General features: G+C 46.1%; 1 protein-coding gene across 2 annotated transcripts; it reads right to left on the reverse strand.

The window, feature by feature from the left end:
• Nucleotides 1–995: 995 nt before the first annotated feature.
• On the reverse strand, nucleotides 996–20,743 carry IHO1 (interactor of HORMAD1 1). Of its 2 annotated transcripts, XM_040358591.1 has the most exons (9): nucleotides 20,656–20,743; nucleotides 16,686–16,814; nucleotides 14,784–14,847; nucleotides 13,289–13,463; nucleotides 5,609–5,769; nucleotides 5,388–5,436; nucleotides 5,207–5,294; nucleotides 3,599–3,702; nucleotides 996–2,288 (listed from the first exon to the last, which is right to left on the reverse strand). In XM_040358591.1, exons 3-9 carry the CDS (start codon nucleotides 14,837–14,839, stop codon nucleotides 1,083–1,085), a joined length of 1,839 nt encoding a protein of 612 aa, XP_040214525.1. In that variant the 5' UTR covers nucleotides 14,840–14,847; nucleotides 16,686–16,814; nucleotides 20,656–20,743; the 3' UTR covers nucleotides 996–1,082. The 2 variants fall into 2 exon arrangements, with proteins under 2 accessions (XP_040214525.1, XP_040214524.1); XM_040358590.1 differs by lacking the exon at nucleotides 20,656–20,743 and having other exon boundaries at nucleotides 16,686–16,955.
• Nucleotides 20,744–21,844: the final 1,101 nt, after the last annotated feature.

The raw sequence follows: 21,844 nt of genomic DNA on the forward strand, positions 1-21,844 counted from the left end.
AGTAAACCGAGCGTGTGTACAAGGCTAAACACACAGGGCCAGATTCTCGTACATCCGCGTAAAATTGTGTGGGCGTAACGTATATGATTTACGTTCCCACTTCGCAACTTACATGGGCAAGTGCTGTATTCTCAAAGCACTTGCGCCGTAAGTCGCGGCGGCGTAGCGTAAATCGGCCGGCGTAAGCCCGCCTAATTCAAATTTGGATCAGGGGGGCGTGTTTTATGTAAATTTACTGTGACCCAACGTGATTGACGTTTTTCCCGAACGGCGCATGCGCCGTCCGTAGAATTTCACAGTGTGCATTGCTCCAAAGTACGCCGCAAGGACGTCATTGGTTTCGACGTGAACGTAAATGACGTCCAGCCCCATTCACGGACGACTTACCAAACGACGTAACTTTTTCAAATTTCAACGTGGGAACGACGGCCATACTTAACATTGTTACGCCGCACTTACGCCACCATATAGCAGAGGCAACTATACTCCGGGAAAAGCCTAACGTAAACGGCGTAACTTTACTGCGTCGGCCGGGCGTACGTTCGGGAATTTGCGTATCTACCTAATTTGCATACTCGACGCGGAATTCGACGGAAGCGCCACCTAGTGGCCAGAGTAAATATGCATTTACGATACGACGGTGTAACACAGTTACGCCTGTCGGATCTAAGCGAAATCTATGCGTAACTGATTCTAAAAATCAGGCGCATAGATACGACCGCGCAACTTAGAGATACGACGGCGTATCTGTAGATACGCCGTTGTATCTCGTTTAAGAATCTGGCCCACAGAGTGCAGAGCTATCACTTGTAAGCATTTACAAGTGATTGTGGTGAGCAGGCACCAAAGGGTTTAAGCCAGAGGTGGTGGAACTGAGTTCCACCAAGTTTCACCTGAAAAAAAGCCCTGGCCCACACTTGTTTGTATCCTGTGAAACCCAATAAAGCATTTTGATAAAAAACAAACAAACAAAAAAAGAATAATGTGACACTTTCTTCAACTATTTGCTTTCCATTTTAATGCATGTTTATCAACGGTTTACCGTTTATCTAAACTTCAAAAACAAAGGAAACGTTCATGTTTCAATCAGAATCATCGCTGCTATCGAAAAACAAAGAAACTAAGTCCTGCTGCTCCTTTTGTATGTTGATGTTTGTCGAATTGTTGAGAGGGGGACTCGAAGGTGGAAACCAGGCCATGTTGTTTTTGCAATCCGTATCGCAATACAACGGCTTGCTATCCCATATAAGCAGATCGCTGTCTTCGGGATAGTCTTCTGTTTTGGAAACGCTGTCCCTCAGCTCATCCGTAGCGTCTTCCTTTGCATTCTGCTTTACCGTTTGCCGGGGACTAAGCTTAGTACATTTCAGGCTATTTTTTTTTTTAGCTTTTCTCACCGGCACCGGAGTGACAGGTAATGAAGATTCGCATCTCTCAGAATAAAGCGTGAAACAATTTTCCCTCTGTCTGACGGAGTTATCCCGTTTGTGAGTGACGGGTTCATTTTTAGATTCATCCTGTGAATTACCAGCCACCGCTCTGGAAATAATTTGAGTAGTGTTTTTAATAGAAAAGCCTCTTCTGTTCTTGGAATTTCCCCAACGCTTATTTGCGCTTCGTTTCGTTTTCTTACACCTGAAGGCAGTTAATTTGTTTTCTTTCCCATTGTGTTGCTCTGTGCGTTGGTGGAGATGGTCCTGCTCTACTGGGACGCAGCGATCGTCGTGATAAAATTGCTGCGGGCGGCATACATCCGCAGTGTCGCTAAAATGTACTCTTCGACTATCAACGTTTGATCTTGGATGGTTCTCTGGAGATTCTAAAGCAACGCCGGAGTTCTCGGTGCTGCCGAGAGATCTGGCACTGCTACGTGTTGTTACACCCTTTAATCCGATTAGAGAAAGATTTTCTCCGTGTTGTGAAGGAAATCCATTGCTAATTCCATCACATGTGTTCTGAACCTTGCTATGTGAGAGATTCGAGACATCTAGACAAGTCCCCGTTGTTCTGAACTGTGATGAGATATGTTCTTCGGCAGGCAGGTTTTGAACGCTGGTGGGAGACGTCTGCGTCGCATTCTCTTTAAAGTGTTGCGCGGGCTTAGAGACGTAATTAAGGTTGTGAATCTGGCTGAGGATTTTATCTTCTGATGACTTTATGGAGTCTGACAGGCGTGTTAATTTTTCTGACAGATCCAGGTGCTTCTCACACTGCTGTGACTTCATAGCATCCACGCTCGTCGCCAGCAGCTGCACGTTTGATTTTAGATCTGTCAGCTCTGCATCTTTCTGCAGGAAGAACAGACCGGTTAGGGCTAAACAGGAACACAAACATTGAAGCGCTTGTGTTTCGGCCTAAAGAGTCTATCAGGAATTAAATGACAAGCTGTCATATACTGAGTAATAGGAATACCAACAACTCAACTTCAGCTCATTTACACTAAGTTAGGTAAAATGGTGATATAGCAAATTCCTTCAGATGCTGTGGTGTGCGGTATTAATTGGGTATTATGGTCGTAAAATGTAGCTTTTTACAAGTAGCAGGATCAAGGAATGACAAAGCTCACTAAACACAATGGGGTTAACCCCCCCCTGGCGGTATTCCCGAGTCTCACTCGGGGTGAGATTTTTTGGCTACGATCGGTAACCCCGAGTCAGACTCGGGCTCGCCTCGCTGAATCCACAGGCATGGTTTACTTACCTTGTCCCTGGATCCAGCGATGTCACCGCGCTGTGTAAGCGAGCTGGACCTCGCTCGATTCACACAGTGTCCTCCTGTGCCGCCGATCTCCGTTCCCTGCGACGTTACGACGCACGGGAGTGGAGAACGGCGCCAAATTCAAAAAGGTAAACAAACACAATACATACAGTATACTGTAATTTTATAGATTACAGTACTGTATGTAAAAAATACACACCCCCCCTTGTGGTCTGCCCAGTTGCTTTTTATTACAGGTAGTAGGATCAAGGAATGATAAAGCGGAGTAAACACAATGGGCCAGATCCACAAAGAAGTTACGTCGGCGTATCTATTGATACGCCGCGTAACTTCGAGGATTCTCCGGCGTATCTTTGTTTTGTATCCACAAAACAAGATACGCCAGAATGGGGGCTAGATCCGACTGACGTACGTCTTAGTACGCCGTCGGATCTTAGGTGTATATTTACGCTGGCCGCTAGGTGGCGTTTCCGTTGATTTCCGAGTAGAATATGCAAATTAGCTAGATACGCCGATTCTTAGAACGTACGTCCGCCCGCAACGCTGAGTGGGGAGGAGTGACTGGCGCCCCATTAAGAGACTGGTGACTGGCCAGACCGGCTGCACGTAATTCAACTGGCAGAGGCGGAGCCTAATGACTGGGCGGATCTTAAATAGGAAGGGGTGTGACCTTGATGGAAAGGGGTGTGTCATATTTAAATTAGGGGGTGCACGAGTTTAGGTCAGGCCTAGGGCAGCACAAAACCTAAATACACCACTGGTTATAATAATATACGTTATTATGTCATGTATAGCTTATAAGTGAAACAGAATAGCTTTTCAGTTTAATTATTTTTTAAGTACATACGTAAGCACAAACTTTAATTTTACATTAACTTACCAAAGTAATTTTATTTTCTAAGTCCAACAACACTTGTCTGCAACTGCATTTAGTTGAGATCATTTTCTGCATTGACTCGTGGTAAAAAGCGATATTTTCCTGCACTAGAGTAATAAAATAAAAACATTTTTTTTTTTCAAATCTACAGCACAAATATTATTTTAAAGCATTTTGGTTCAGTTACTAACAATCAAAAATCTCCAAATACTACACATGAAAATATCCGATTGCTATAGGTGTTTTTACAAAAATGTGAGGGGTGCACTCACTTTTGAGATATATATATATATATATTTCTACTTGTATCTCACAAATAAACCTTTCAATGTATGTCATTTCAGATCCCACTGCAGAACACAGTGGCCCGGATTCAGCTAGAATTGCGCTATTTTTACGGAGGCGCAGGGCAACTTTTTTGCCCTGCGCCCAGCCATTTTTTTGCGCTGCCCTCGATTCACGGAGCAGAAGCTCTGTGAATTGCGCGGGCGCGCCGGCAAAATGCCCAGCGCAAGCGCGCGCAATTTAAATGATCCCGTAGGGGGCGGGAATCATTTTAATTAGGCGCGTTCCCGCACCGATCGTAGAGCGCATGCTCCGTCGGGAAACTTTCCCGACGTGCATTGCGGCAAATGACGTCGCAAGGACGTCATTTTGCTTCAAAGTGAACGTGAATGGCGTCCAGCGGCATTCACGATTCACTTACGCAAACTACGTAAAATTCTAATTTCGCGACGCGGGAACGACGGGTATACGTAACATTGGCTGCCCCTGCTAATAGCAGGGGCAGCCTTACGCAAAAACGGCCGTACGGAAACGACGTAAATTGCGTACGCAGGGCTCGCGTAACGTTGTGAATCGGCGTTAGTATGCAATTTGCATACTATACGCTGAGCACAACGGGAACGCCACCTAGCGGCCATCGCAAGAATGCAGCCTAAGATATGCGGGCATAAGAGCCTTATGCCGCGCACATCTTAGGCTGCAGTCGGCGTAATGAGGTTCCTGAATCAGGAGCACTCGTTACGCCGGGGGGAAGTAAGCAATTGCGCTGTGTAACCTATGGTTACACAGGCGCAATTGCTTCTTGAATCCAGGCCAGTGTTTTCATCTACTAAAAGATAAGCCTCAAGGCTTATTTTATCAATGAAATCTCCAGCATGCATGTGATCACTAGGTCATGGCTGACCTAGTGATCACATTGTCATAAACCACTCTGATTGGTTCCCAGTTCTCAGTGGGGGACCTGAGCTCTCAGGACTGAGTGTCACCAGCAGCACAAAATGTTCCTTTCTGACTCCTAAAGAGGGAGCATAGACCCAGCATGGGGCATCATGCTGGGAAATGTTAACAGATTGCGGGTCAGAAAAGTTCAAATGGAAAAAAAATATATATTCCCTTTAATAGAAATGGATTTATAGTAACGGATACACAAAAACGTACACAATTTAGTTATACAACTCCCACTACATGGTACATTACCCTGGGCATTACACTGCTACAGGTCCACCCTGCCCTTCTCTTTTTACACTCTTTGAACTGACTGCAGGTGTTTGGTGCCCTCTGCTGGATCACAAAGACAAAGCATCGCTAATAATGCGGCACACTCACTGGCCTTAGAAGTTGCATCCAAAGAATCCAAAAGCGACTTGCACTTCAAGTTTGTGTTTTCTTCCATGTGGCTGAGAGACATTTTCAACTGACAAAACAAAGTGTTAAAAAAAAAAAACTATATTTATACTGAAATGGCTCATCGGTATACACAGTGCTGCACAGCTCATCATTCGCTTACCTCCTGTATAGTCTCATGAACCTGGAAGATCACCTGGTTTAATTGCTCGCTGGTTGAAAAGAAATGGTATGCTGGTAAATTTTGTATGTTGCTTTTTCTATAATTTTTCACTTTACAAAACAGAAATGTGATTCCAGTTTTGCACAAAGTCACCTGTAAAGAAAAAAAAATACATTCTGGATAACCTATATGGAGGTAAACCTATATGGAGGGCAACCTACCTCTCGTATTTTTCTTTGGCCTTTCTCTTGCTTTCTTCAAATTGCACAAGAATGCTTTTGCTATTTGCTTTTCCAAACGTCTGAAATGGGCCCCTTTCTTTGCCATCAGTACAGCACAGAGGAGGCTTAGTCTGGTATTTCTGAAGCACACTTTGTTCAGTCTGAAAAAGAGAGAAAGAAAAAAATTAAGAAAAAAATAACAAAGAGAACAGCAACATAGATGTATAAAATGTTATAGTAGATCCCCAGATAATAATAATAATAATAATAATAATAATAATAATTAATAATTAAAGTATAACTAATGGCAAAACTTTTTTTTAGTTTTGGATAGAGTGGAGAGGGATTAGAACCCCTGTAAGTTTTTATTGCTGTCTGCGTCCCCGTTGGGGAGATTCTTCCTCTCTATTTGTCCTGTTTACCATTATCATTCAAAGTGTAAATACAAAAAAAAATTACACATTTTGGGTTGTCCCCAGAAAAGTAAAGGAGGGGAAATCTTCCAATGGGGGCAATCATTCTGGTGACCTGGGGCCCAAGGAATTCCCTTAATTCTGCTAATTCTTCTATTTCTTCAGTGTTGTCACTTAAAAACATATCATAGAATATTTACAAAAATGTGAGGGGTGTACTCACTTTTGTGAGATACTGGGGCAGATTCAGGTAGCTTTTACAGCGGCGTATCTCCAGATACGCCGCCGTAATTTGAAATCTGCCCCGGCGTATCGTTACGCCGATTCTCAAAGGCAGATACGCTTAAAAAATAGGCTTCCTCCGCCGACGTAACTTGAATGCGGCGGTGTATAATTGTGTGCAATATAACGTTGATCGCTAGGGGCGCTTCTGTTGTTTTCGGCGTAGAATATGCAAATTACCTAGTTACGTCGATTCACGAACGTACGTGCGCCCGGCGGTAGTTTTTTACGTCGTTTGCGTAAGGCTTTTTTGGCGTAACGTTGCTCCTGCTATTAGGAGGCGCAGCCAATGTTAAGTATGGACGTCGTTCCCGCTTCGAAATTTGAATTTTTTACGTCGTTTGCGTAAGTCGTTTGCGAATAGGGCTGGACGTAATTTACGTTCACGTCGAAACCAATACGTCGTTGCGGCGTACTTGAGAGCAATGCACACTGGGATATGTACACGGCGGCCCCATTTACGCTACGCCGCCGCAACTTACGGAGCAAGTGCTTTGTGAATACAATACGTAGCGTAAATACAATACGCTGCGCCGCCGTAACTTGGCGCGAAGGTACCTGAATCTGCCCCACTGTATGTCCAAGTTCATTCTTTGGACGTACTACACATGTCCAAGTTCACTCTCTGGACGTACTACACATGTCCAAGTTGAACTGGTTAACGATGTATTAACCACTTAAGACCCGGACCAAAATGCAGGTAAAGGACCCGGCCAGTTTTTGCGATTCCGCACTGCGTCGCTTTAACTGACAATTGCGCGGTCGTGCGACGTGGCTCCCAAACAAAATTGGCGTCCTTTTTTTCCCAGAAATAGAGCTTTCTTTTGGTGGTATTTGATCACCTCTGCGGTTTTTATTTTTTGCGCTATAAACAAAAATAGAGCGACAATTTTGAAAAAAATTCAATATTTTTTCCTTTTAGCTATAATAAATATCCCCCAAAAATATATAAAAAAACTTTTTTTTTCCTCAGTTTAGGCCGATACGTATTCTTCTACATATTTTTGGTAAAAAAAATCGCAATAAGCGTTTAACGATTGGTTTGCGCAAAATTTATAGTGTTTACAAAATAGGGGATAGTTTTATTACATTTTTATTAATATATTTTTTTTTTACTACTAATGGCGGCGATCAGCGATTTTTTTCGTGACTGCGACATTATGGCGGACACATTTCTGACAATTTTGACAGATTTTTGGGACCATTGTCATTTTCACAGCATTGTTTACTGTGAAAATGACAATTGCAGTTTGGGAGTTAACCACAAGGGGGCGATGAAGGGGTTAAGTGTGACCTCATCTGTTTCTAACTGTAGGGGGGTGTGGCTGTAGGTGTTACATCATTGATTGTGGTTCCCTATATATGGGAACACACGATCGATGATGGCACCACAGTGAAGAACGGGGAAGCTGAGTTTACACACAGCTCTCCCCGTTCTTCAGCTCCGGGGACTGATCGCGGGATTCCAGCGACGATCGGGTCTGCGGGTCCCACGGCCGCGGTCACGGAGCTTCGGACCGGGTCGCTGGCGTGCGCCGCGGGCACGCGCCCACGGCTGGACACTTAAAGAGGACGTACAGGTACGTGCTTGTGCCCAGCTCTACCATTCTGCCGATGTATATCTGCAGGAGGCGGTCCTTAAGTGGTTAAAAATACCAAGCTGCATTAAAGCAGTAGTAAACCCTGCTTGGTCGGGTGTAGACAGGTAAGCTTATAATAAAGCTTACCTGTAGGTACAGTGAATATCTTCTAAAAGTGAACCGTTTAGGAGACATTCACAGCTTTAGCAGCCGCTGATGTCACCGGCCACATGGGCACTGTGCTCTGGTTTCCTCCAACACACCAAAGACCAAAGACATGCTGATAGGTTAATGGGCTCCTGTCTAAATTGGCTCCAGTATATGAATGTGAGTTAGGGACCTTAGATTGTAAGCTCCTTAAAGCGGGAGTTCACCCGAAATTTTTTTTTAACATTAGATTTAGGCTAATTAAGGGGAGCAGAAACGGGTATTTTTTTTTTAAATCAATGCCGTACTTACCGTTGTAGAGATAGATGTTCTCCCGCCGCTTCCGGGTATGGGCTGCGGGACTGGGCGTTCCTATTTGATTGACAGCCTTCCGACGGTCGCATACATCGCGTCACCAGTTGCCGAAAATACCCGTTTCTGCTCCCCTTAACCACTTCCCGACCGCCGCATGTACATATACGTCGGCAGAATGGCACGTACAGGCACATGGGCGTACCTGTACGTCCCTACCTAGACGTGGGTCGGGGGTCCGATCGGGACCCCCCGCTACACGCGGCGGTCGGGTTCCCTCGGGGAGCGATCCGGGACGGCGGCGCGGCTATTTGTTTCTAGCCGCTCCGTCGCGATCGCTCCCCGGAGCTGAAGAACGGGGAGAGCCGTATGTAAACACGGCTTCCCCGTGCTTCACTATGGCGCTGCATCGATCGAGTGATCCCCTTTATAGGGGAGACTCGATCGATGACGTCATTCCTACAGCCACACCCCCCTACAGTTGTAAACACACACACAGTGTACACTAAATCCTTCAGCGCCACCTGTGGTTAACTCCCAAACTGCAACTGTCATTTTCACAATAAACAATGCAATTTAAATGCATTTTTTGCTGTGAAAATGACAATGGTCCCAAAAATGTGTCAAAATTGTCCGAAGTGTCCGCCATAATGTCGCAGTCACGAAAAAAATCGCTGATCGCCGCCATTAGTAGTAAAAAAAAAAAAAATTAATAAAAATGCAATAAAACTATCCCCTATTTTGTAAACGCTATAAATTTTGCGCAAACCAATCGATAAACGCTTATTGCGATTTTTTTTTACCAAATATAGGTAGAAGAATACGTATCGGCCTAAACTGAGGGAAAAAAAAGTTTTTTTATAATTGTCGCTCTATTTTTGTTTATAGCGCAAAAAATAAAAACCGCCGAGGTGATCAAATACCACCAAAAGAAAGCTCTATTTGTGGGAAAAAAAGGACGTCAATTTTGTTTGGGAGCCAGGTTGCACGACCGCGCAATTGTCTGTTAAAGCGACGCAGTCCCGAACTGTAAAAACCCCTTGGGTCTTTAGCCAGCATATTGGTCCGGGGCTTAAGTGGTTAATTAGCCTAAATCTAATGTTAAAAATGTATATTTTGGGTGAACCTCCACGGGCAGGGACTGATGTGAATGTACAATATATATATAAAGCACTGTGTAAATTGATGGTGCTATATTGTAATAAAAATAATAATAATCTTGCAGAGAGAACTTTTTTTTGTTTTTATTTTAATCTTAACTACCACTTTAATTTTTGTCTTTTATATCTAGAGTCTGGAGTTCAGCTTCAGTGTTCACACTGCCTTTCACCGCTTAGCTAACCTAGAGATGTCAGAAATTTGTGTTACTGATTTTCAATAAATGAAAGCATCGTGAAAGAGTTTCAAAGGTTGTCTGTTCAGCTGTACCGTGTGCCTGTAATTCCCACGGCAAACTCCAGATGGCACAATGTGGTTGAATATCCGGTCAGATACACAATTTTAAATACTTTTGTCTTCAAATTAAAATGTAAAATAGTAAATGGTATTCGTAAATATTTCATGAATTTAAACATATAAATATTTATTATTGAAAGAAAAGATCATTCAAATGCCAATCAAAGTCATTGTAATATGAACACAAGGATGGTGAATGAAAGAGCCTCTCTTAACCACTTCCATACCAGGCACTTATGCACCTTCCCGCCCAAGCCAATTTTCAGCTTTTAGTACTGTTGCACTTTGAATGGCAATTGCGCGGTCATGCTACACTGTACCCAAACAAAATTGGCGTCCTTTTTTCCCCACAAATAGAGCTTTCTTTTGGTGGTATTTGATCACCTCTGCGATTTTTTTTTTTTGCGCAACAACAAAAAAAAAACTGAAAATTTTGAAAAAAAAATACGTTTTTATCTTTTTCTGTTAATTTTTTTGTAAATAAGTAAGTTTTCTCTTTCAATTACGGGCACTGATATGGCGGCACTGATGGGCACCGATGAGATGGCACTGATGGACATCGATGAGGTAGTACTGACGGGCACAGATGAGGTGGCACTGATTGGCGGCGCTTGTATGCGGCACTGATGGGCACACATAGGCGGCACTGATGGGCACACATAGGCGGCACTGATGGGCACACATAGGCGGCACTGGGCACTCATGGGCAGCACAGATGGGCACTCATGGGCGGCACTTATGGCTACTTATGGGTGGCACAGATGGGCACTGATAGGTGGGCACTGGGCATGGATGGGCACTGTGGGGTGGCACTGATGGACACTGTAGGGTGGCACTGATGGACACTGTAGGGTGGCACTGATGGACAATGTGGGGTGGCACTGATGGACACTGTGGGGCGGCACTGATTTACCTATGTTGCCAGTCAGTGCCCATTTTTTTTTTTTTTAATGCTTTATTTTTTATTTTTTACAGACTTTTTTTATTTATTTTTTCTGGCTTTTTTTTTTATCTGCCCTTCCCTGGTGGTCCAGGGTGGTCTACCCTGGTGGTCCATGTGGCGATCCGAGGGGGGCTGCGCTGATAAACAATCAGCGCGAACCCCCCCTGTCAGGAGAGCCGCCGATCGGCTCTCCTCTACTAGCGTCTGTCAGACGCGAGTGAGGAAGAGCCGTCAACCGCTCTTCCTGTTTACATCGTGATCAGCCGTGGTTGGACACGGCTGATCACGTGGTAAAGAGTCTCCGTGAGAGACTCTTTACCGAGATCGGTGTTGCGGGGTGTCAGACTGACACCCTGCAACAACGATCGCCGCGATGCGCGCCCCCGGGGGCGCGCAGCGGCTCAGAATCCTGAGGACGTCATATGACGTCCGGTCAGGATTCTACAACCACTTTGCCGCCGTCAATCTGTCATTGGCGGGCGGCAAGTGGTTAAAGAACACTTCCGAAACAATGAGCAACTATAGGGCCAAAAACTTGGATACATTGGGGTTTTATTTGGTGCTACTGCTTACTACATTAAATTACCAGAAACATACAGTGGAACCTTGGTTACGCGGTTAACGAGCATTTTGAATAACGAGCAACTTTTAAAAAAAATTCTGACTCGGTTTGCGAGTGTTGTCTCGCAACACAAGCAGAGTTCAAGCTAATGGGGCGTGCAGTACCGCATTTGGCCAGAGGTGCGGGGGCGCCGGTGACACTCAGAACGAATGGAGCCGGAATCACTGGGAAATACTCGGAAAGCCGAGAGGGGTCAGAGTGCTGGGGGGATATCTGGGATGTAGAGGGGTCAGAGTGTTGGGGGATATCTGGGGTGTAGAGGGGTCAGAGTGCTGGGGGGATATCGGGGGTGTAGAGGGGTCAGAGTGCTGGGGGATATCTGGGGGGGAGGGATCAGAGTGCTGGGTGGATATCTGGGGTGTAGAGGGGTCAGAGTGCTGGGGTGATATCTGGGGTGTAGAGAGGTCAGAGTGCTGGGGGGATATATGGGGTGTAGAGGGGTCAGAGTGCTGGGTGGATATCTGGGGTGTAGAGAGGTCAGAGTGCTGGGGGGATATCTGGGGTGTAGAGGGGTCAGAGTGCTGGGTGGATATCTGGGGTGTAGAGAGGTCAGAGTGCTGGGGGATATCTGGGGTGTAGAGGGGTCAGAGTGCTGGGGGGATATCTGGGGTGTAGAGGGGTCAGAGTGCTGGGGTGATATCTGGGGTGTAGAGGGGTCAGAGTGCTGGGTGGATATCTGGGGTGTAGAGGGGTCAGAGTGCTGGGGGGATATTTGGGGTGTAGAGGGGTCAGAGTGCTGGGGGAATATCTGGGGTGTAGAGGGGTCAGAGTGCTGGGGGAATATCTGGGGTGTAGAGGGGTCAGAGTGCTGGGGGGATATCTGGGGTGTAGAGGGGTCAGAGTGCTGGGGGAATATCTGGGGTGTAGAGGGGTCAGAGTGCTGGGGGGGATATCTGGGGTGTAGAGGGGTCAGAGTGCTGGGGGATATCTGGGGTGTATAAGGGTCAGAGTGCTGGGGGGACATACAGGGTGTAGAGGGGTCAGAGTGCTGGGGGGATATCTGGGGTGTAGAGGGGTCAGAGTGCTGGGGGGATATCTGGGGTGTAGAGGGGTCAGAGTGCTGGGTGGATATCTGGGGTGTAGAGAGGTCAGAGTGCTGGGGGATATCTGGGGTGTAGAGGGGTCAGAGTGCTGGGGGGATATCTGGGGTGTAGAGGGGTCAGAGTGCTGGGGTGATATCTGGGGTGTAGAGGGGTCAGAGTGCTGGGTGGATATCTGGGGTGTAGAGGGGTCAGAGTGCTGGGGGGATATTTGGGGTGTAGAGGGGTCAGAGTGCTGGGGGAATATCTGGGGTGTAGAGGGGTCAGAGTGCTGGGGGAATATCTGGGGTGTAGAGGGGTCAGAGTGCTGGGGGGATATCTGGGGTGTAGAGGGGTCAGAGTGCTGGGGGAATATCTGGGGTGTAGAGGGGTCAGAGTGCTGGGGGGGATATCTGGGGTGTAGAGGGGTCAGAGTGCTGGGGGATATCTGGGGTGTATAAGGGTCAGAGTGCTGGGGGGACATACAGGGTGTAGAGGGGTCAGAGTGCTGGGGGGATATCTGGGGTGTAGAGGGGTCAGAGTGCTGGGGGGATATCTGGGGTGTAAAGGGGTCAGAGTGCTGGGGGGGATATCTGGGATGTAGAGGGGTCAGAGTGCTGGGGGGATATCTGGGGCGTAGAGGGGCCAGAGCACTACTTTGCCCAGGGGCCCATGATGCTATTAAGATGGCCCTGGTGTCGGTAACATTGCACTGACAACCGGTGCAGATCGCAAACTCAGTGCAATTTAAAAACCGATGAAAGAAACACACACGGATCGCAGTGCGCTCTAATGTGAACTGGGGATTTAGTCGTTGTTTTTAGCTGAAGCTAGCGGCTCCTTCATCGCACAGGTGAGGTAAGTGTTATGACAGTACTACGCCCACCCGCTTGTATGATTTACTTACCGGTACCTCCTGTGAGTTTGGATTTGAGTTCCTCTGATAATTTGCCTGTGATTTATAATCCCCGGATCCTGCCTGGGTGCTCTCGGGGCAGAACTGTGAACTGAACAGGAACTGTGAATCTGTCAGGCTGGAATGGTCACTGGAAGCGGCATTGCGATTTGAAGACTTATAAGCTCTGCAATGACATGCGTTATGTCTTACTATACACAGCATTAGCCAGGCTTCATCAACAGGCAATAAAGATCTCAGACACATGATATAAGATAGCTGAGAACAAACGATCCCTCAACGGCCAGCTAAAGAAAATCTTATTGGTTTCTATAAAATAGTACAAGGCAAGAAATACAATTTAAAAAAAGCATTTCCAGAAAATGAACATGATAGCAGCTGCTCTATGAAAATGATATGCGTTTAACCTACAGAAAATACCACGGCGTCATCACAAATCATCCTTATTATTCCGTTTTAGACACGAGCGGTTCATTTTTGTTCCGAATTGAAATTCTGACACATTTTTGGTTATTCGGAAATTTACATGGGAAAAAATGCTTAACGCATTTGCGATGCCATTATTTCTTAATGGCACCTCAAACGTGGTGCAATTTTGCCGCAAAAATGCTCTACCATCACAGGAAAAAAAAAAATCGCAACCGCTCTGTGCCAAGGTTTGGTCCATGAGCTTCTTTAGAACTTTTTTGAGCAGAGGGAGGGCCATTCAAATGAATGAATGGTGCCGCTCCAAAAACGCACCGCCAAAAAACAAAAAAAAGCACGCTGCAGCAGCTATCGCTGCGCTACGCTCAGGTGTAAATGGAGACTGAGGCCCCGTACACACGACCGGATCTATCCGCTGGGATTGATCCGCGGATCAGTTCCAGCAGACAAATCCGGTCGTGTGTACGGCCTAGCGGACATTTTTCGGCGGAGATTTCTCCAGCTGACGGTTTTCAAGCGGATAAAAATTTCTTAGCATGCTAAGAAATCTATCCGCTGGAAACCTGTCCGTTGGACTGATCCGGTCGTCTGTACAGACTCACTGGATAAGTCCAAGCGATCCCCATCCCTCGCATGCGTCGAAGTGATTCGACGCATGCGTGGAAGTATTTACCTTCCAGGGATGCGCACGTCGCCGCGTCATCGTCACCGCTGATGTTTTCCGCGGGGATTTTGATCTGATGGTGTGTACAAGCCATCAGATCAAAATTCGGAGGAGGAATGTCCGCTGGAAACGGTCCGGCGGGCCGTTTCCAGCGGATATCCTCTCGTCTGCACGAGGCCTAAAACTAAATCGAAATTTGATGTCAAAATGAACACTGCACACAACTTCTGGAGAAGTCCTTCTCTCGCCCACTAATCTTTGTTTATGTTCCTTCCGGCTTATGGTTAAAAACCGACAAGTTAAAATCCTTTATTGTATTATTTTCTCCGTAAATTAAACTTCATGCTTTAGCTGCTAGGAAATAAATTACATTCTAAATACAGAAAAACCCCTCACCCGGCTCCTGGAGGAATGCTGAACATGTCTTTGATGTTCCAAACATTGAGATTCATTTTAAACTCTGTAGTAAAAAAAATAAAAAATAAAATTACACAAAGAAAAACTGTAAATATATACTTATACAGGGGGGGGAATAATTATTTGATCCCCTGAACATTGTGTAAGTTTTCCCACTTACAAAGAAATGAAGGTCTATAATTTTTCATCATAGGTGTATTATATATGATAAAGACAGAATATCAACCAAAAATCCAGAAAAAATCACGATACAAATGTTATAAATGGAGTTGCAGTTCAGTGACTAAAATAAGTATTTGATCCCCTTAGTAGTTGGTGGAGAATCCCTTGTTTGGCAATCACAGAGCTCAGACGTTTCTTGTAGTTCTTTCTTTCCTTTTACATCCCCTAGATTTTAATAATATCAGATTTTTTTTTTAAAAGTCATATGCATGCATGGGTTAAATGTGTAATCGTTTCTTAGCCTGAGACCCGGCTCACACTGGGGCGGCACGACTTTGGGGGCGACTCGGCAAGGCGATCTCAAGACGACTTCAGAGGCGACTTGCAAAATGACTTCTGTATTGAGGTCAATGCCAGTCGCCCCGAGTAGCACAAGAACCTTTTTCTAAGTCAGAGCGACTTGAGTCGCTCCTATTAAAACGGTTCCATTGAATAGACCGGAGCGCGACTTGTCAGGCGGCTGAGACGCCCCTGTGGGAACCCGGCTCTGAGGGTGTGTTTAGGTGGAGGTTAGGGCTTTGTTGTGGTGCATAATAATAATATTAACATGTGTCCTGGTTTGTATATTTAGTACTGTGTATGTTTTTTTCCTGGCTAAAAAAAGCCAATTTGTTTTTTTTGCTGAAGTAAGCTATTTTTTTGTTTTGGTTGTTTATATATACATTTTATTTATTCTGTATATATGTACAATAAATATGTTTTTATTATGTTGTATGTTGGTAAGATTTTTAATAAACAAAATAATTTACACTGATACTCGGGGCTGTGAGAAAGGAGAGAGAGACACACACAGAGCAACTATGCCTGCCCTTTCCCTCTGCTGCCCATTCAGAGAAGCCTTTGTATTCTGTTAATGAGTTCACTCAACACAAAGGCTTCAGTGATTGGGCAGGAGGAGGGGAGGGGCGGGCATTGCAGCTGCACCGCCTCTAATGTTGAAGATGCTTAGACCTGAAGCATCAGCGTCAGGCTCCCAAAAATACAGCGCTGTCGTCCAGGAATGCAATAAATCTGTCAGATATAAATAAGAGTTCAGTAGATGTCATGCACATCCTTGTACTTAAAGTGGTTGTAAATGTTCAGTTTAAAAAAAATAAAAATAACAAACATGTCATACTTACCTTCACTGTGCAGCTCGTTTTGCACAGAGTGGCCCCGATCCTCCTGTTCTGGGGTCCCATGGAAGCTCTCGCAGCTCCTCTCCGCAATAGATAACCCCCTCTGGGAAGCTATGGACGAGGGCAGCCGCCGAGTGTATGACTCAGCCCTGCCCCCCGTGTCATTGGATTTGATTGACAGCAGAGGGAGCCAATGGCTGTGCTGCTATCAATATATCCAATGAAGAGCAGAGAAGCCATAGAGAGAGCAAAGCGGGATCGCACCCATGGAAATTCGGGGCTCAGGTAAGTAAAACAGGGGGGGGGGGGGGCTGGACACTGTAAGGTGTTTTTTCACCTTAATACATAGGATAGACGATTTACAACCCCTTTAACTCACAGTTCTGGAATTCAGCTTTAATAAATGGATACGCACTAGAGATAAGCAATTTTTACATTTTCTTCTGGCACCATTTACTTACATTTACTTGGAGTAAGTACTTTAGGATTAGTTTAATAATATAAAAAAAGGTTCCAGCAAAGGAAGATAAATAACACTTACCTCGTCGGCGGACAGTGACTCCAAACTTTACTCTCTAGATCAGCCTGGAATTTCAAAGCCTCTGACACACTTCCAGGGGTGTCAAATACCTGGTCCCCTGCTGAGAACTGTGGTTCCACCTTCCAGCTCCTATGTTGCTAAAGGATACAGTAAAGATACAGATGTTGACAGGGTTTCTTTCAATAAGCCCATGTGTTTTTTCACGTTACTGGGGAGAGAGAGAGAAAGAGAGAGAAAATAGAGAGAAGAGAGAGAGAACACAAGAGAGAAAGATGAGAATAGAGAGCAAGAAAAGAGAGGGAGAATGGAGAGAGAGAGAATGGAGAGAGAGAGAGAGAGAGAGAGAGAGAGAGAGAGAGAATGGATAGAGAGGGAGAATGGAGAGAGAGAGAATGGAGAGAGAGAGAGAGAGAGAGAGAGAGAGAGAGAGAGAGAGAGTGGCTAGAGAGGGAGAATGGAGGGAGAGAGAGAGAGAATGGAGGGAGAGAAAGAATGGCTAGAGAGAGAGAATGAAGAGAGAGAGAGACTGGAGAGAGAGAGAGAATAGAGAGAGAGGGGGAGAGAGAGAGGAGAGAATAGAGAGAAGAGAGAGAGAGAGATAGAGAGAGAAAGAGAGAATAGAGAACAGAGAGAGAGAGAAGAGAGAGAAGAGAATAGAGAGAGAGAGAGAGAAAGAGAGAGGGAGAGAGATGGGAGAGAGAAAGAGAGAGAATAGAGAAAGAGAGAGAATAGAGGGAGATAGAGAGAGAGAACAGAGAACAGAGAGAGAATAGAGAGAGAGAGAGAGAGAGCAAGAGAGAAAGAATAGAGAGAGAAAGCAGAGAGAGAAGAGATAATAGAGAGAGGGAGAAGAGAGAGAATGGAGAGAGAGAGAATAGAGAGAGAGAGAATAGAGAGAGAGAGAATAGAGAGAGAGGGGGGGAGGGAGGGAGAGAGAGAATAGAGAGATGAGAGAATAGAGAGAAGAGAGAGCAGAGAATAGAGAGAGAGAGAAAAAGAGAGAACAGAGAGAGTATAGAGAGAGAGAGAAAAAGAGAGAGAGAGAGAAGAGAGGACAGAGAGAGAAAAGAGAGAGAAGAGAATAGAGAAAGAGGAGAGAAAGAAAGAGAGAGAGAGAGAAAGGGGAGAGAGAGAGAGCAGAGAGAGAAGAGAGAGAGAAAGAGAGAGTGAGAGAAAGAGAGGGAGAGAGATGGGAGAGAGAAGAGAGAGAGAATAGAGAAAGAGAGAGAATAGAGAGAGAGAAGAGAGAGAGAGAATAGAGGGAGATAGAGAGAGAACAGAGAGAGAATAGAGAGAGAGAGAGAGAGAGCAAGAGAGAAAGAATAGAGAGAGAAAGCAGAGAGAGAAGAGATAATAGAGAGAGGGAGATGAGAGAGAATGGAGAGAGAGAGAATAGAGAGAGAGAGGAGAGAGAGGGGGGAGGGAGGGAGAGAGAGAATAGAGAGAAGAGAGAGAGCAGAGAATAGAGAGAGAGAGAGAAAAAGAGAGAACAGAGAGAGTATAGAGAGAGAGAGAAAAAGAGAGAGAGAAGAGAGAACAGAGAGAGAAAAGAGAGAGAATAGAGTACAGAAAGAGGAGAGAAAGAAAGAGAGGGAGAGAAAGGGGAGAGAGAGATAGAGAGAGAGAGCAGAGAGAGAATAGAGAGAAGAGAGAGAGAAAGAGAGAGTAAATAGAGAGAGAGAAAAAGAGAGAGAACAGAGAGAGAGGATAGGGAGAAGAGAGAGAGAGCAGAGAAGATCGAGAAAGAGAGAGAGAGAGAGAAGAAGAGAGGAGAGAGAGAGAGAGAGAGAGAGAGAGAGAGAGAGAGAGAGAGAGACCACCACCCCCCTCCCCCCCGCCCATGAAGAAAGCAGCACACTTTGTACATTTCACAATGCAGCATATTTTTTAGAATCAGGAAAATTTCATGTCATTACCTCCTTTTCATAACCATATCAAAGCTTCAGGCCAACAAAAAACAAACATTAAATATACATTGGATACGCTTCAAAGAAATGAAAAATAAATATACTCGGTAATATATCCACTGAAGAAAGAAAACAGATGTGAAAAATGATAAGGAGATTTTATATTTATAGACAGGAGGAGGAGGAGAATAAAAACATCGGAGTGGGATCTCTCCACCACTGTCCCTCCTTATCTATCACATATCTGATAAAACAAGGAAGACCACTGTGTGTGTACATGCGTGTGTGTGTGTACATGTGTGTGTGTGTGTACAAGGGGGACATGTGTACATGTGTGTGTGTGTGTACAAGGGGGGGGGTGTACATGTGTGTGTGTGTGTGTACAAGGGGGGGTGTGTGTGTACATGTGTGTGTGTGTATGTATGTACAAGGGGGGGCGTGTGTGTACATGTGTGTGTGTGTATGTATGTACAAGAGGGGGCGTGTGTGTACATGTGTGTATGTACAAGGGGGGGCGTGTGTGTGTACATGTGTGTGTGTGTGTGTACAAGGGGGGGCGTGTGTGTACATGTGTGTGTGTGTGTACAAGAGGGGGCGTGTGTGTACATGTGTGTGTGTATGTATGTACAAGGGGGGGGGGGGCGTGTGTGTACATGTGTGTGTGTGTGTATGTATGTACAAGAGGGGGCGTGTGTGTACATGTGTGTGTGTGTGTATGTATGTACAAGGGGGGGGGCGTGTGTGTACATGTGTGTGTGTGTGTATGTATGTACAAGGGGGGGGGCGTGTGTGTACATGTGTGTGTGTGTATGTATGTACAAGGGGGGGGGGCGTGTGTGTACATGTGTGTGTGTGTGTATGTATGTACAAGGGGGGGGGGGCGTGTGTGTACATGTGTGTGTGTGTGTATGTATGTACAAGGGGGGGCGTGTGTGTACATGTGTGTGTGTGTACAAGGGGGGGGGTGTGTGTGTGTACATGTGTGTATGTATGTACAAGGGGGGGGGCGTGTGTGTACATGTGTGTGTGTGTGTATGTATGTACAAGGGGGGGCGTGTGTGTGTACATGTGTGTGTACAAGGGGGGGGGCGTGTGTGTACATGTGTGTGTGTGTGTATGTATGTACAAGGGGGGGCGTGTGTGTGTACATGTGTGTGTACAAGGGGGGGGCGTGTGTGTACATGTGTGTGTGTGTACAAGGGGGGGGGGCGTGTGTGTACATGTGTGTGTGTGTACAAGGGGGGGCGTGTGTGTACATGTGTGTGTGTGTGTACAAGGGGGGGGGGCGTGTGTGTACATGTGTGTGTGTGTACAAGGGGGGTGTGTGTGTGTGTACATGGGGTGTGTGTTTCTGGGGGGATCTTTATGATTGCAAAATGATTTTTTTTTTTCAAAATTGTCAGGTTTTTTTTTTGTTTATAGCGCAAAAAATAAAAACCGCAGAGGTGATCAAATACCACCAAAAGAAAGCTCTATTTGTGGGAAAAAAAGGACGCCAATTTTGTTTGGGAGCCACGTCGCACGACCGCGCAATTGTCAGCTAAAGGGACGCAGTGCCGAATCGCAAAAAGTGGCCCGGTCTTTGACCAGCAAAATGGTCCGGGGCTGAAGTGGTTAAAGTGGAGGTTCACCCAAAAACTCAATTTTTAACATTAGATTGAGGCTCATCTTGTCTAGGGGAATCGGGTGTTTTCTTTTTTAAATAGAAGCAGTGCAAATGCAGTGTGACATAAAGTTTTGCAGCAACCGCCATTTTATTCTCTAGGGTTTCTGTTAAAAATATATATTTAACGTTTGGGGGTTCCAAGTAATTTTCTAGCAAAAAAAACACTGATTTTAACTTAAAAAAGGCATGAAGGGGCTAAACCAAATGTTAAACCTCCATAGAATGGTGTGTGAGGGAAGGGAAGGGGGATTGGTTTCAGGTAAAAAACATATTTGGCAGCCCCTTCAGCATCTCCACACAGGAAAGAAAACATCCAATCACAGCTCTCCCCACACCGCACCTCCCATCTACCGCCCACAGAGGAGACAAGATGGCGGAGCCCTTCCCTGGCTTTTACCTCAACGATTCATTCCCACAGAGAGAGGAGGGGCGTCCTCTTCCCGCCTATTCCCCCGCCTCAGATGGGCATGGCGGGGGGCGGAGCCTGTGTGAGGGAAACGCGAGTCCTCCAGGAGGCGGAGCCTGTGTGAGCACGGCGGGGGGGGCGGAGCCTATGTGACGGAAGCCCGAGTCACTTATTTCCTCTATAGAGGAGTAGAGCAGGGGGTGGAGCCTGTGTGAGGGAAGCTCGAGTCACTTATTGCATTGTAGGGGCGGAGCCTGTGTGAGCACGGCGGGGGCGGAGCCTGTGTGAGGGAAGTTCAAGTCACTTATTTCCTCTATAGAGGAGCATTGTAGGGGCGGAGCCTGTGTGAGCACGGCGGGGGCGGAGCCTGTGTGAGGAAAGTTTGAGTCACTTATTTCCTCCATAGATGAGCATTGCAGAGGGTGGAGCCTGTGTGAGCTGCGTAGCCTATCTCCTGTGTAGAGGAGCATTGTAGAAGGCGGAGCCTGTGTGAGGGAAGTTCGAGTCACTTATATCCTCTATAGAGGAGCATTGCAGAGGGTGGAGCCTGTGTGAGCTGTGTAGCCTATCCCCTGTGTAGAGGAGCATGGCAGGGGCGGAGCCTGTGTGAGGGAAGTTAGAGTCACTTATTTCCTCCATAGAGGAGCATTTCAGGGGGTGGAGCCTGTGTGAGCTGCATAGCCTATCCCCTGTGTAGAGGAGCATGGCAGGGGCGGAGCCTGTGTGAGGGAAGTTAGAGTCACTTATTTCCTCCATAGAGGAGCATTTCAGGGGGTGGAGCCTGTGTGAGCTGCATAGCCTATCTCCTGTGTAGAGGAGCATGGCAGGGGCGGAGCCTGTGTGAGGGAAGTTAGAGTCACTTATTTCCTCCATAGAGGAGCATTTCAGGGGGTGGAGCCTGTGTGAGCTGCATAGCCTATCTCCTGTGTAGAGGAGCATGGCAGGGGCGGAGCCTGTGTGAGGGAAGTTAGAGTCACTTATTTCCTCTATAGAGGAGCATTGCAGAGGGTGGAGCCTGTGTGAGCTGCATAGCCTAACCCCTGTGTAGAGGAGCATTGTAGAGGGTGGACCCTGTGTGAGGGAAGTTCGAGTCACTTATTTCCTCTATGGAGGAGCATTGTAGGGGGCGGAGCCCGTGTGAGGGAAGTTCGAGTCACTTATTTCCTCTATGGAGGAGCAT

Source organism: Rana temporaria, chromosome 7, assembly GCF_905171775.1.
Source record: "Rana temporaria chromosome 7, aRanTem1.1, whole genome shotgun sequence".
Lineage (NCBI taxonomy): Eukaryota > Metazoa > Chordata > Amphibia > Anura > Ranidae > Rana > Rana temporaria.